At 41.6% G+C, this 15,564-nt stretch overlaps 1 protein-coding gene across 1 annotated transcript; it reads left to right on the top strand.

Annotated features, from left to right (window-relative positions):
• The first annotated feature begins 3,487 nt into the window (after positions 1-3,487).
• Positions 3,488-14,808, top strand: gsg1l2b (gsg1-like 2b). The gene is made up of 5 exons (XM_086138740.1): positions 3,488-3,974; positions 4,955-5,002; positions 8,419-8,571; positions 14,203-14,314; positions 14,478-14,808. Exons 1-5 carry the CDS (start codon positions 3,674-3,676, stop codon positions 14,776-14,778), a joined length of 915 nt encoding a protein of 304 aa, XP_085994866.1. The 5' UTR covers positions 3,488-3,673; the 3' UTR covers positions 14,779-14,808.
• The last annotated feature ends 756 nt before the right edge of the window (positions 14,809-15,564 follow it).

Here is a 15,564-nt window from a genome sequence, read left to right as displayed (position 1 = left end):
GCCTCCAGTGTCTGTGTTTCTTTCGGAAAAGGACACGCCCTTTCAAATCTCGCTTCTATTGACGTTAATCACTCTTTGCACGCTTTACGACAGTCACTTGAGTGCAAGATATTTATCCCTGCCTCGATTTCCCACCTTACCTGCAGTAATGAATGTGAGAAATGACGACAATGACATGACAGATCTTTTTACCAGATCCCCGTTTTCCCTTTGTGACGCAAGTCTATCCGTGCGCTTTTCTCGGAGTGTTTCCTCATCTGCCCGCGAGGCAGACAATGAGTCAAAAAAAAAAAGGGAAGTACCGAAACCAAGATACTCCTCTGAAAGTGATTCCATCCTCCACTAGTGTCGTTGTAGAGCTCAATCATAAGGTGACAAGGTTATAAAGAAACTGCCTCCGATGAGAAAAAAAAAAAAGCCGCTTGGGGATATGTAATCAAATTCCGAGACTGTATTTGTGTGTGTGCGTGTGTGTTTAAAACGCGGAGGTGCAAGTCAGAAGGAAAGGGACGGCAAGGGAGCAAGAATGATGATTTTTAATCTCACGAAAGAAACATTTGCAGTTCCCGGAAAAATGTAATTTAAAGTATATACAAGTATAACACCCCCCCCCACACACACCCACACACCCACACACACACCCACAGTCCATCCACACACAAACATTGTTTCCCAATTGACACTTTGTTAGTCAAGGGGGGAAAAAAAGGATAAACTGTGTTCTTAATGTGAAAGGCAAAGCACAAACTGGCTTTCACAGTTCAGTGCTTTGTTCATTTTTTTTTTTTTGAAAATTATTATTGCCATCTTGCGATTTGTTGTTTGTTTTCGGCGTCTCATGTTCACATCTTCCCACTCTGCGGGAGTGAGACTGTTCCGTCAGTTTCTTTGTGACTTGTTACTTTGTTACTTTATCATTTTCGCTTTTGGATCCAGTGAGTCAGTAGCTTCATTTTGTCATCACATCTTTCCAGGCCTGTATTTGTGTCGCCTCATGCCCGTCGCTTCACCTCCCATTGTGCCAAAATCCGTCCAGCTGTCTTTCAAAGCTTTCCTCTCGCGGTTGCGTTCTCTGCCTCTTGTTTCTGGTGTTCCTCAATCAATGTGGCATCAGGTTGATGTGGCTCAAGGCAGCTTTGTTTATCAGAGCAGCTTCAAGGCCGCCATCGGACCCCGACGCCGGCGGTGCACATGCTGCTGGCATCATTCGTCTTGGCTGGTCAGTTAAAACCTCATGCTTGGCCCATGCAAGTCCTTGGAGCCCTGGCATTACGGCCATGCGCCTGCCGGATCTTCACGATGCACATGTGCTTGGCATCCATGCCATCCTCCCAAGTGACCCACACAAATTCAAGCTATTTTTACCCCCCTTATCCTTCCTGTCAAAATCAGCAATCTTGCATTTCTATGAAAAATGATTCTTTCTGATTATCGTTGGGTGTGATCACGGTGGATTTCCCCATTTGGTTGAGATATTAACCCTTTCAGGGACAGCGGTCACTACAGTGGACAGCTTATCAGGTGACGGGTTATCATTATTGGTGCGTGAAAGGGGTAAAAATCAGCATGTGCGTCGAATGAATCAGATCACCAATCCAGACCATAAACTACCGGTACACTGAACCAAATAGCTTTTTTCATTTGAAATGAAATATATTTCCTTATACCGTACTGGCCCGAATATAAGACGGCCCTGATTATAAGACGACCCCCTCTTTTTCAAGACTCAAGTTTGAAAAAAGTCTTTTTGAACAACAAATCAATTTTTATACAGAAAATAATTACAGTACATCTGAAACAAATTATTATACCAATATATTTGAGAGAAAAAGCATTTTTAAGTTTACACCATAACTTCTCCTCAGCTGCCGATTAACCTGGCGGATCTTCAGCCCACTTTTCTCCAGATTGTCGCTACGGTTCTCTTTCTTATTGCTATTTTTTTCAATTTTCTTCTTCGTGCTACCGCTATTTTTATTTTTATTCTTCGTGACAGGGGTTCACTTTGGTCTGGGAAGTCAAGTTCAGCATTCGCCCCAATGATATCTGGCGCCATCTAATGGGTATAATGTCTAAACCCCGAATATAAGACAAACCCTCACCTTTTCAGTCTTATTTCAATGCAAAAAAACACCGTCTTATATTCGGGCCAATACGGTATATCTTCCCTTTCATATTTCGGGACAACAGCACTCCACTGCGCCTTTTGAACTTCACTCTGCACGTCTCCAAGGAACTTATCTCCTTAGCGTTTGTTGTCATTAGCCACTGCATGTAAAAGACTGTATTTGAATTTGTTCAAAGTATTTTACTTTAGTGTCATTAATAATGGAGAGCAGTTTTTCTTTTTTTTCTGTTTTTTCTTTCCATCTAGGCCAGTCTTTGAAACCATTTGCATAATGTCGTCTGCAGCTATGAGTGAACACCCGTGATGAGGCTGAGTTACAGTCCGGCTTCCCGACAAGAATGTTTTTTGTTAAATGCCTCTACCAAGAGTTTGTGAATGTATTTCTTTGTCATTCCCCGTAGCTTGTGGAGAGATAGAAAAAGATTCAAACCGATAACTTTGTGGCTCAGTCTTCTGTTGTGCTGCCCTTTGTTTGAACAAATTCCATTTCATTGATACATTTTGGTGCCTGCAGTATTACATGGGTCCAACAAATTATTTCTGACCCCTTTTGGACCACAATCTTTCTTGCTCTGCTGTACGGTGGTGAAAATGAAAATCAGTCCATTTAACGTTCCACATCACATTACTTTGTGGCATCACCAGTACCCAAACAATTTACATACGCACAATGCAAACATCAGTTTTGAATAGATTACTATTGTGAAACAAAGCGCCTGATTTCAGTTTGGTGCCGATATCCTATTAACACATGAACAGTGGCACGGTGCTTGACTGGTGAGGTCGTCCGCTTCACAGTGCAAAGGGGCAAGGTTCAATTCCGGCTCCAGCTTTCCTGTGTGGAATTTGCATGTTTTCCCCAGGCCTGCGTGGGTTTTCTCCGGGTATTCCGGTTTCCTCCCACATTCCAAAAACGCGTACGGCAGGCGGAGTGAACACTCGAAATTGTCCCGAGGTGTGATTGTGAGCGGTTGTTCGTCTATACGTGCCCTGCGATTGGCTGACAATCGGTTCAGTGTGTCGTCCCCCCCCCCCCCCCCCCCCCCCCCGCCGACTACACGAAGACGGCTGGGATCGGTTCCAGCACCCGCGGCTCTTGTGATGATTAAGTGGATCGGAAAATGGATGGATGAGCATGGGAATGGTTGAAAAAGAATTCTGACAAAAATGATTTACATTGTGTTAAGTGCAATCTTTGGATGAATCCTTTTGAGTGTTTTTACAAAAGCATTGATTGTGTCACGTGATTATGCTGCTAGCGCTCCTTGGGTGAAAAGATGCCCGCGCGCATGTGTGTGTCTGTGTTTGGAAGACGGGGAGGGGGCAGCGGAGGGGGGTTAGGAAGGTACGGGGGCGCACGCTTACAAAATGAGAGAGTGAGTTTGAGAGGAGAGGCAGATGCGAGAGACGCACGTAAGATCCGCACGGTAATTAGCCGCGGATATATCAACAGGGATAATCGGATTGTGAGGATTTGAAAGAGGAGAAATCACTCGGATCCGGGATTAATTCGGGCGTCTTCACTCCTCCGGTTTCGCCGCCGCTATGGGAATTGACCGGCGGCGGAGAGCGTCGCTGGCTCTCACCTTGAACTTTCTGGCCTTGTTCCTCGCGGTGTCGGCTCTCGGAACGAGCCACTGGTGCGCCGGTACCCGCAAGGTGGTCAAACCGTTCTGTACCGGCCCGGTGACGACCAAGCAGTCGTTCTGCATCAGGTTCAACAGCTCCAATTTGAACGACACGCGGCTGGTGCAGTACATTTGGGAGACCGGCGAGGACAAGTACGTCATGAGGAAGTTTCACACCGGGATCTGGTTCTCCTGCGAGCAGAACATCAACATGACCGGTAAATTATTTTCAACTACGGGGCGAAGTTTAGCAGCTGTGCACCAGTTAATGCCGAGACAAGCACTAATATGTCATAGTGTGACAAAATATTCTCTTTTTTTATTCATGCATAACCTGCTGAGAGATCATCACACAAAGCGATTGCGCAACGCATCCATCGTCTCGCTCCCATTCTCATTTTATTCATTCAGATTCCTCCTTTCATGCATTTTAGAGAAGCCTGGTCTTCACAAGAGTCTCGCACATTACAAATATATGATCCTGAAATATAAATTTCACACTTGAACTATTTTCCCGCTATTCTCACTATTGCCTTGGTCTTCCCGAATGTTTTTGTTCAGCCTTGTTTTTTTTCTTACTGCACGGATTCCGAGAGGCAAGCATTATGACAAATACTGATGTTAAGGCTGAGTCTCGGTGCGCATACAAACAACTTCTCATCTTCACATTTGCACCTGTGGACAATCCGGAGCCTTTAAAGAACCAAACATGCATGTTGTTGCAAAAATGAGGAAAAAAAAAAAAAAAACACGATTACATAGAGAATGTAGAAACTCCACATTGGCTGGAGAGATTCGAACCCTGAACCTCAAAACTGTGAGGTACATTCGCAAACCACAAGCGCCACCAAATAGGACTTCAGAACGTTCATTAAAATGGCGGAAATTATTTCCAAAGCCTCTTTTGTTTCTTTTTGAACTCTTCAGATGTAAAGATGTTTTATTCCCTCATAAGCATTCTGTCCGAATGCCATTTCACTTCCAATGAAGCCATCTGGGAGCAAGAGGGATCGATACCCTCACAGCAGCCGCAAAGCCTATTTTTGATCATTTCTTTGGTGGACAATGAAATCCTTGAAATCCCAGAATGGCATGCGTGGCTTTTACTGACACAGTGGAAATGCCTTCATCGATCGCGTCGGGTCATCCGAGCTAAACTTGCAGCGATTGACTGTTTTTTTTTTTTTTTATCTCGCAGGTGAAAACTGCCGAAATTTCATCTCTGTCGCGCCTGCAAATGAAAGAGGTAAGTTGGTAATGAATCCCATTTTAATGCTAAAAACATATATTTGAGCATCACATATGCTCCCTGAAACTATCAAGATGAACATTTTTTAATGGAATTAGAGTAATGGGTGGAGTAGAGTCCCCTGTCTCTTGTTTGTAAAAAAAAATAATAATAAAAGTAGACAATGAGACAGTTATAAAATCAAACCACAAATAGTTTTGATAATGAATGAATTGCTTAAAGATCTTGTGAAAATGTCACATTCCTAAGAGTAAATATTCTCAGATTCTTGTGGTTCTCCCCGAAAATGTTGGTCTTTGACCGAAATAAGACATTTGCAAATATACTTTTACTATGGAAAACAAAGATCCGAGATTTAGCCAATTTTCTGACATGTTTACGGACCAACCCAAGAAGTGAATCCTAACTTATATTTGTGCATTTCTTGCAATGTCATTTTGACATAGTGTCCTGTTTTTGAATAAAAGAATGGAAATTAAAATTGCGTATTTTTTTTTTTAAATCCAACTCATCGATTCATTGACAGTTAAATCCAAGGGTGCCCATTACGTCGAGCGCGATCGACCAACAGCTCGCGAACTGGTCCCAAGTCGATCGCGAGGGGTGTAGAGGGAAAAAAACCCCCAAACATTTGTGTCTCTGTGCATGTTATTAATATATTTTTGTGTTAATGCACCCTAATCATCGTATCAGTCTCGCGTTCACAAAAAGTATTGAAAAAAATAAAATAAAGCAGGTCGCCTTTAACCGACGATAGTTAGCGGGCTGCGAAAAGTGCGTCGCATGCCTCCCCATCAGGTCTCGACGAAGGTAGGCATTAATTTCCTTTCCACAAACTCACAAACTCTTGCGTCTACTTTGTTTTTCTGTTTTGTTCATTTTAGGGGCCGTTATGGTCGTTGATTAACATCACATGCGTGTGTAAGTGCGCGCAGGAGCGGGGTCGATCGCGGGAGGTTGGTTATTCGAAAAGTAGATCTTTCGTCAATAAAGGTTGGGCAGTTTAATCCAAACATTCATTAACACCAATGGAACCATTTCGACACAAATCTTTGCCTAACTACCTGAAACACAAGCAAGTCATGAAATCACCCCCACTGCTTATTTACTCCAGTCTAATGCTACACGGGGAGCTGTTAGCACTTAGCACTGATTTACCTGCTGCCAGGTAGGAGTAGCAAATCAATCTCTTCCATCGATTCGTTCTCATTCGCCTTATCGGTTCCCTTAGCTGTGCCGTTTGGGATAAATCCTTTCTGTTAGTCCTCCCCCCTGAATGTTAACACTGATAATATTAGGGGGGGGGGGGGTTGTGCGTCAATTCTCTTCCATTCCTTTTTCAATATTACGGTACTGGTGGGAGCGGCGATATATTGAGGTAATAAATATATCGGTGAGGACAGAAGCCAATACTATTCTGCCGTGGTTTCTAAAATAGAAATTCAGTTAAGTAGCACGTGGCAAACAAAACTGTAAAAATCTCCCAAACGGGTCAATCCACAATGTAATATGTAAATCGGGGGAAAAAAAACAATTTGCGCAGCAATGAGTAAACATAGTGCACCTCAGAACATTCCAGGAATGAGCTGCAGTACAAACGCACCCAGATGGCCCAACGTGGCTTTCCAGGGAACACTTAAATGCTCACTGTTTATTCTTCGGCAGCCAATCTGCTTTAACCAGACAACATGAATTGTCAGGCACGCGAATGTCAGCTTTGGCTTGAGTTGATTGCAGAACTGCTAAAAACACATCGGCAAACACGTGAATTGGGTCCTATTTTCCACTATCATCGATTGACAGACGTCTTCATCAGGAGTCAGATTTAGTCATTACAGCATGTTTGAATATGTTAAATCAAGCGTTGCCAGTGAATCAGTATTATCGGTGCTATAGAATCAAAAATACGGTCAAGACAGGCCAGTCGATGCCTCTTTTATACGGTATTTAAATGTTCTGCTAATTACTTATTGGCTTCACTTCCATATGCTGAAACCGGTAATCTCATGTAAATACTTCCTAGAAAACAATTTATGTTTTAATATTCTTGCTCATCTGATGCAAAGTTGAAGAAATAGATTAAAACTGCAGACAAAAATTTCATTTGTTGGTTACTCGTGTTTTCTTTCTCCAGAATTTAATTTCAGCAATGCTTTGTTGTACCAGATACATTCATCATACATTATGCATCGTTTGTTATGGTATTGCATCATCCCAAACTTTATTAAATACATTTTAATTCAATATATCGATTGTTTTTTTATTCGTTGATAATTAAAAATGGGGAAAAAAGACTTGATAGTTCTGCAAATGTATTAAAAATTATACGCTCAGACCCTTTTACACAATAAGCACCTTTGTTTAATAATCTTTCACATTGTCATTGCGGCTCTGTTCATTCGAGTATGCCTTGAGCTATGACTTTACTTCATTCCATCAACACGCTCGCAATTTGAAACATTCTTATCTCAAATGATGTTTCCCCATTGAAATGAATGGAAAGGCCGCTAATGCATTCCAGCCACCCCCAAAATGTTTTTGCACTGTGTGTTTTTAATAAGAAAGCACGCTACGATCACTTCAAACATTTATGGTAATAACATAATCAAATAGAATGTAAAGAATTAAACTGTTCATGCAGCTTGATTATTTAATGGTGGCTAATTCTGGTGTACGTAACCTTGCCACCGGGGGCAGTAAAATACAATTACGAAAACACAAATGAAGAGGACGAAGACAACTACAGTAAGTAGCTCAGTAACTGCAGTAAGATTGGTCAAAGTATATACCGTACAGGACGACTCATATCTCAAGGCAACAATCTATTAGAATTTTCAAAAATTTTCCCGATGGCTGAAGACAGTCTCTGAGCTAGTTTTTTTTTTCAACTGAAAGCTACAAAAGTGTCCAACATTCCAACAAGGATATTTTAGGCAATCATGATACCACCTTGTTACACCTTGATGATATCACAAACGCTTCGGGTTGTTGTGCAATATACTTCATGGTACCATAGCTTCCGTTGGATGGTTTCACTCGTTTTTACGCCATGATGTTCCCTCCTTCATGTGCTGGAGGCCCCTGTGCGGGTTATATATCCTTTCACCGACGGTGAAGGTTAATCATATGGGTGACAGGGTCACTCATCCAACCTTCACCGACTCATTCCACCCCCACCCGCTTCTATGCATGTCCTCTCCAATTGCCCTTACTTACCTAGCCCATATTTTTCTTCACTTCGCCTTCCCCTATTTCCTATATCACTGCCTGCACTCCCTGCGTGAGTCACTCAACCATGTCTTCCTGCACTCCAGCAATTTGAATTTGCCATCACCCCCCCCCCCCCCCCGCGCCTCCCCCACCCACCCTTTTGACTCAAAACGCCGTTTTTGTGCTATCTTCAACATCCATAGGGGTGCTGTGGCTGTGCATTGTCGCAGAGTGCCTGTATATCATGCTCTTGGCCACCGGGGGCATCCTCATGTGGATAGAAGTGTGCCAGTTTGGCAACGTCATCGATGGCCTGAAGCTCAATGCCTTCGCTGCCATATTCACCGTGCTTTCAGGTGAGTCGAAATCAAATAGCATCAAATAAACTGAAAACGTTGTGGGTGCAATAAACTTTCAAGTAGGAAAGCTGACCACGTGCATGCATTTTCATACCAACTGAACCTCATAAATCCGTTTTGTGGATCGCTTCGGCAACCAAGCTTATTATTGAGGCCAATTAAAGCCGTCAGAGATCTCTTACCACTTTTCATGTCAGCCACCACCTCTCTTGGTGAAGGAATTAATGATGACCTTCTCTCTAATCCACTGTGTGAAAATGATGCTGACCACCAGGCTGGGTGCAGGGAAAGATAGTCTGCTTGGCCGCAACGACTTTCTCGACATGATTGACTTCCCCGCTACTTAAGACCCATCGGCTAAATAATTGAGCCTCTGCTCACTCTTCAGTCCACATTGAAGAACTGTAATTGAATGTATACGCTTTGTGTCCATTTAATTACAGATGCACTATAGTGCTCCCAAGGTTGAAACTTAGCAACTTCATTCTATTGGGGTTTGACTCAACAAACTGTTTGGAAAGAAAATCTTTATAGCATAATGTATGTACAATTTGACGTCGTACTATAAATCAAAGAGTACATAGACAGTGCACACAGACTAACTACCGTATTTTCCACACTATAAGGCGCTTCAGAGTATAAGGCGCACCTTTGATGAATGGCCCATTTTAAAACTGTTTTCTACGGAAGAGGATTAGGGCCAATGAAGAAAAAAAACCAAGGTTGGCAAGATTCTCACTTTTAAGCAGACTGAAATATAATGACAATAACAACATTAAATAGCTGACAGTAGTTAATTCCGATGGCTCCATGTGGGCAGTTGTCTTGATTAAGGATATTGGTGCAACAGAAAGCCAATCACGTCTTGCATCATGGATGAAAAGTATGATTTGGGGTTTAAATATTAAAAGGCGGTTTGGAGTGAAATTGATTCCAATGTGAGATAAACACCCGGAGGGCTGAAAAAAACGGCAAATTTTTAAGTGACTTTTTGAATCCACAGAAGTTTATTCGGAAACATTCATTCCCTTATGTGTGTGTGTGTGTGTGTGTGTGTCCACACCACCAGCAGTAGGCTCATTTGTGTGAAATAGGCGTTATGTTTCTCAAAGGTAATAGATGCGCCACCAGAGCAAAATTCTATTTCGCTCTCTGTTTTCTTGTTTTTCCTTGAACATTTTTTTAAGCAGGAGAAAATTGAGCTCGGAGGGGATTGCATAATAGCCTTTGATACAGATCAGCTGTGAGTTAATTTGTCACAAAAAAAAACTAGAGTTGTGCCACAAGAACAATACGATAAGAAGGTGAGAAGTGTTGCAGCAGATGAGTGGGCTCCTATTCCAAGTTATTTCTTTCATTCATTTAAATTGATTTTAACAAAACACGAGTCACTTACAATTCAAATTTAATTTGTAGTGTTTTTGCATTGTGAAACTTTGTTTTATTTTAATTTACCGTATTTTCCACACTATAAGGCACACCTAAAAGCATTCAATTTTCCCAAAAGTCGACTGCGCCTTATAATCCGATCCCCCTTGTTTTTATGATTCAATATTCTGATTACAGAACATTTAAAATACTACATTCAATTAAAGTGTTTTGTTACAGCTGCAGCGGTCGTGAAAGTGCGAAAAAAAATAAAGCTGTATTGTGTTGTATTCTTTAGCGGAGCTCCATCTTGTGGAAGCATCACACAACCGCAGCCACAATTGTAGCTTCTCTTCTATGTGCCTTATAATGCAGTGTGCCTTATATCTGAATCCTCTTCCGTAGCTTTACCTGCAGGGGACGGTGAAACTTGAGTGAAGCGATTTGTTTTGAGTAATACAGCTCCAAAAAACAAAAACAAACCAAAAAAAAAAAAAAATGAGCAGAACCACTTCTAAAGATGCTTGGAGCCCTAAATTTACCTTTCTATTGAAGGTTACATTTGATGATGCTGTTTTTCCTTTCCATCATATAGTATGACCACTGAAACCCATACAAACTTCCAGGACAGTTGTCATAAAAGATAGATTTCATACCCAGCAATTAAAAAAAAAATTAACAGCAAAGTTTTAGGCAGTTTTGCAACAGTAACATTTAAAAAAAAGTCCTGATTTGGTCATTTTGATCTTTTCATTTATTTATTCATTTTTCTTTAAAGTGATGGTTTTGGAGATGTGAGGAGTTTTTCCAACATTGGCAATTTATGTAATGGTGTCTTTCTGTGAGATATGAATTCTTATGATTATTTTCTCTCTCAACGTTTTGGTAGCAAGATAAAATGATATCCGCCTGCATCACCAACATCTGTTCCAAACATTTATGGGCATCCAAAGTCGTCTTTATTCGTTTTATTCACGAGGGTAATTAGCTCTTGTCTTATGAGTCTTCAAGCATCTTCTGGCTGCAATTGAACACGCTGGTTTAAAAAAAGAAAAGTGGCATAAAATGTGTTTTCTTTGTTTACCGAACAGTGTATGATCGAAATTGCTAAACAACTGATTGAACAGGTGTGGAAATGTTGATTTGCATTTCTATGCCTGCTCTATTTTATTTTCCTGACCAAATCAATCCAAAATAAAAGCCTCCATTGGGTTGGTGTTATTTATCTCAATAGTACCTGAAACTTTATAGCCACTGTGTGCGTTTTATGGGACTTTGATAATTGGAAAGGAGAACTTCGAGTTGCCGAGGGTCTGTGGTTTTTATAGGTAAGCTAAGACAAAAAACAAAACCCCAAAACTTAAGTTCAGCCCCCTTTATGGCTCACCTCTCCAAGCTTATCATCAAATCTGCTTGTTAAATGTTTCAACATGAGAATCTATGTTGTTGTTGTTGTTTTTTTTAAATTTTAAACGGGATGAATTTATTGAAGGTGGTTCTGGTAGTCACTACAGTACACAAGATTATTTTTTCCACCAGCTCTTAATCATCCATGGTTATAATAAAGGGAGTACGAATAGGGTAAGAGTGTGCAAGGACAATACGGAGCTCTGTTTTTACTGCCTGGCGATGCACTTGTGATGTGGCTGAGGAGCTTTACTAGCACTATAAAAACAGCACTTTCTTTTAGGGTTTAACTGTCTGTATGGCGAGTATGAGGAAGAAAGATAAAAGTTACACTTTACGGACAAATGTATGAGGACACTGGCTCGCATTTTAAGGAGAGAATACTGAACTGATGTTGCACAAGAGAGAGGGTCTGGCTCACTGTCTCTGTTCGCTCGCTTGTGCTTGATTTGGAGTTGAGGTCATGGCTTTCAATTTCTTCCACAGCAAACTCATCCAACTCCATGTTTATGGACCCCACTTTGAGCAGGAGGGTAGTTAAAATTTACAGCAAACATAACTCACACACTCACTGATCATCAGGCGTGAGTTCTGTCACCACCAAGCCCGGAATAGCAATTTGGACCTGGCAATTTCCCGGTGGGTGGGGCTGCTGCATGCACTGTTCAGGGTGACAACTCTAGAACAGGCCGCACGTTAATTTCCTCCAGTCCACAGATCTGATTTCAAATATAAATATAAAGTAAGATATTTAAAGGAAGGATTCATTATTATTAACATGTGCCTTGATTGCTAGTACCGTATTTTCCACACTATAAGGTGCTTCGGAGTATAAGGCGCACCTTCAATGAATTTTAAAACGGTTTCCATTTATAGGGTGCGCCATATTATAAGGTGCATAAGATAGAAGCTACAATAGTGTCAGAACATTTAAAGTACTGCGTCAACAAAAAATCTGAACATTGATCCGTATATAAGGCGCATCGGATTATAAGGTGCGCTGTCAACTTTTGAGAAAATTGAATGCTTTTAGGTGCCCCTTATAGTTCAAAATTTACAAAACACGAGTACAACCATGTTGGATCAAATGACACGTGGCGTGTGCAATTTACTGCTGGACAATAGACACATATTGGTCAAATAGGGGAACAAAGAAAAACACTGTCGTAATCCATAGCAAAAATTATGTGCATAAAGCGAGCGGTATACCCGCTTGTAAATGAAACCGCTGAGACACCGTAACAAAGCAGCACTCTGATCTTTATGCGCGTAAGGGCGGAGGACATTACAGCAGTGTCCATGCATGTGTATAGCGAACCACATAGCAGACGGACTGCTGTCTGCTTTGCCCTTACTGGTCCACTCGTTCTCTTTGACTTTGTGCCATCAAAAGACCATCTGCTGCTGCATCTTTCACATCAAAAGTGGAATTTCACTCGATAGTCTTATTTCATGGTATTGCCTGGAAACGATATGACCTCATTCTTTCAATATTAATGCTTTAGTTGCGGCATAGCTGCGTGTGTATAACATTGTGTGGTCTAGTCCAAAAGTGACACACGTGACAATTATCTTGTGACTTGTATGAGAGTTCAGACTGCCATATTTTGCTTCATAGATGATGCAAAAAAAAAACACCCTGAAGGTCTGTTTACCTTTTGGTGCTGCACCAGTGGGGCATTTCTGCATGATAGTGCCTGTGAATGAAGCGTTGAATACACCTACCATCAGTTAAAACAGCTTGTCCAGATCCGGGCCTGGAGGGCCACTGTCCTGCCTGTTTTCCAGCTCTCCTGGCTGCAACACACCTGATTCAGACGATCAGCTCATCAACCAGCTCTGAAGCAGCATTAGAACGTTCCTGATTATTTGAATCAGGTGTGTTGCTCTTGGGAGAGCTGGAAAACAGGCAGGACCGCGGCCCTTGAGGACCGACTTTGGACACCCCTGACTGAAAAGTTACTCTGTATCTTCAACAAGCCGAGCTGGTCTTGTCTCTCAGGTGTCCGGAATGCTCCGGACAGAATTGAATTCCACAAATTAAGGTCCAGACAACAGATTTGACAAAATATGTATATATATATATATATACCTGTATATATATACACAGCATATATATATATATATATATATTTATATATATATATATATATATATTTACAATGAACACAAATCTATGAGACAAAATGTCAAGAACGTCTAGAAAATTAAGCACTTGGACACAGAGTCGTGAGCAAGGCTAATAATCTGACAGCAAATTGTGGGTGTGGCTTGGCTTTTAAAGCAGACATGTAACGAGGCCAGATTCGAGACAGGTGCCACTTGTAAGGGAACGCCCACTCTCCAGCTGGAGACAGCGAAAACAAAGCAAACAAGGCAGGATCATGACATTATCATGATTTGAGAAATCTGGTGTGGGGACAATTCGCATGTAAATTAGATTATCATAAACTGCGCCTGCACGTTGCCATAAACATGGCCACTCAACAGCACCACCACTAGAAAGCACACGAGAAACAAAATCAAAACGTATTCTAAAAAAAAACAGAATCATGACAGAAACATTCTCAAAGTGAAGCAATTGAGGAGAACTTAAAGAATTGCAAACGGGAATGTTGTTGCATGTGTCATTTGGAATGAATGGGGATTTTTATTTATTATTATTTATTTATTTTTTAATCCAAAATGTGGAATTGTCACTCAAATATTTGTTTCATCACGACCTCAAAATACATGTCTGTTTGGTTAGTAGACTGAACGATAGGCTGACTCCACTGTTTCATTTAATGTTATACTGGCCTCAAGTGGCGATGCAGCAGAAGTGCATCATTTCTTTTCTACGTGTGTTCACAGGCCTGCTGGGGATGGTGGCCCACATGATGTTCACCACAGCCTTCCAGCTGACTGTCAGTCTGGGCCCCGAAGACTGGAAACCTCAGACATGGGACTACAGTTGGTCATACATGTGAGTCAACAAATGTGCATACTTCTTACGTGCAATGTTCTGGTTTGAAAAGGCAGCACAAGTGCACGGCTGTTTCTCAGCGCCGTTTCTTTCTAATTAGTTTGAACTGTATCCTGAAGTCAATGTCCCGTATTTGTGACATTTAAATCACGCTCCTCTTTAGATTAGCGTGGAGTTCCTTCACAGCGTGCATGGCGTCCTCCGTCACGACCATTAACCGCTACACCAAAACCATCCTGGAGTTCAAGCACAAGCGAAGGAACATTGAGAAGAACTTAAAGATCAAGCAGAAGCTGTTGGAGCTGGACGCTCCCGAGCAGGTGTGGGACATGTACATCAGCTCGGTGCCAAGTACTGCAGAGGAGCTGCTGGACCTTTCGTCCAACGGCCGCAAACTCTCCAACACCTCCATCTTCTTGGACCTCAACGACCTGCCGGGCCAGCAGGGGGAAGAATACTGCTAGAGGAGCTATTTATTGATCAAACATCATTATGTCATGGGTTTTAATTACTGGGGAGGGGGTGGTGGGGGGGGGGGGTACCAACAAAAAAGTAAAATGTGTTCTTGCAGATGAACCCTTTCAGGGACAGCAGTTACTACAGTGGACAGTTTATCATGTTATCAGGTTACAGGGTGCATTAAATGGTCAACATAAGAACTGATTGTTTTTGTTCCCTGCCCTGTAAATTGCTACATACACTTGTTCAGTTAAATCAGATCTAAGATAGAGTCTCAAATAGTTTCCCTTCACAAATCTTGTAATGGTCAGTTCTGATGATGTCAGAGATTGATGACCTCCACAAATGAGACTTTGTTCATAATCCGTGTGCATTTAATATTTTGGAAAGTTTTTGTATTGGGTCTTATTATGCAGTATTGTATAACGAGTGGGCACATAAAATACATTCTTGAAAAGTAGATTTTTTTTTTTTTTTAATTGAATGAAAAAGTGCCGAATCTTTGTGACTGCACTAAGATGAGATCTGGAGAAAATGGAGCTTGGGTCTTGTAGAATAATTTCTGTGCAGCCTTCATAAGAGTGTAAATGTGTATATTTAAAAAAATGTAGACTACAGTGGTAGCAGAAGTCTCGACAAGCTATGCCGAGTGCCTTGGCTCGCTACAAGATGTTTTCCATCAAACAATGAGTGTCGTAGACACTCACACGGCAACGCTGTTTCGTTCTCTAGTAGCAACTGTGCCAACTGCCAAATGTGATCAGTGAAGGGTTGCATTCTGTGTGACCCGA

Source organism: Hippocampus guttulatus, chromosome 19 (genome assembly GCF_054856545.1).
Source record: "Hippocampus guttulatus isolate MCC_2025c chromosome 19, RoL_Hgut_1.0, whole genome shotgun sequence".
NCBI classification, from domain to species: Eukaryota; Metazoa; Chordata; class Actinopteri; order Syngnathiformes; family Syngnathidae; genus Hippocampus; species Hippocampus guttulatus.
The sequence above is the reverse complement of the archived record's forward strand: the minus strand, read 5'-3'. Positions and strand labels throughout refer to the sequence as shown.

Excerpts from the sequence above, each read along its gene's own strand:
- gsg1l2b (XM_086138740.1), top strand. The coding sequence starts at position 3,674 with ATGGGAATTGACCGGCGGCGGAGAGCGTCGCTGGCTCTCACCTTGAAC. Across the intron at positions 3,975-4,954 it reads GCAGAACATCAACATGACCG|GTGAAAACTGCCGAAATTTC; the intron begins GTAAATTATTTT and ends TTTATCTCGCAG. Across the intron at positions 5,003-8,418 it reads CGCGCCTGCAAATGAAAGAG|GGGTGCTGTGGCTGTGCATT; the intron begins GTAAGTTGGTAA and ends CAACATCCATAG.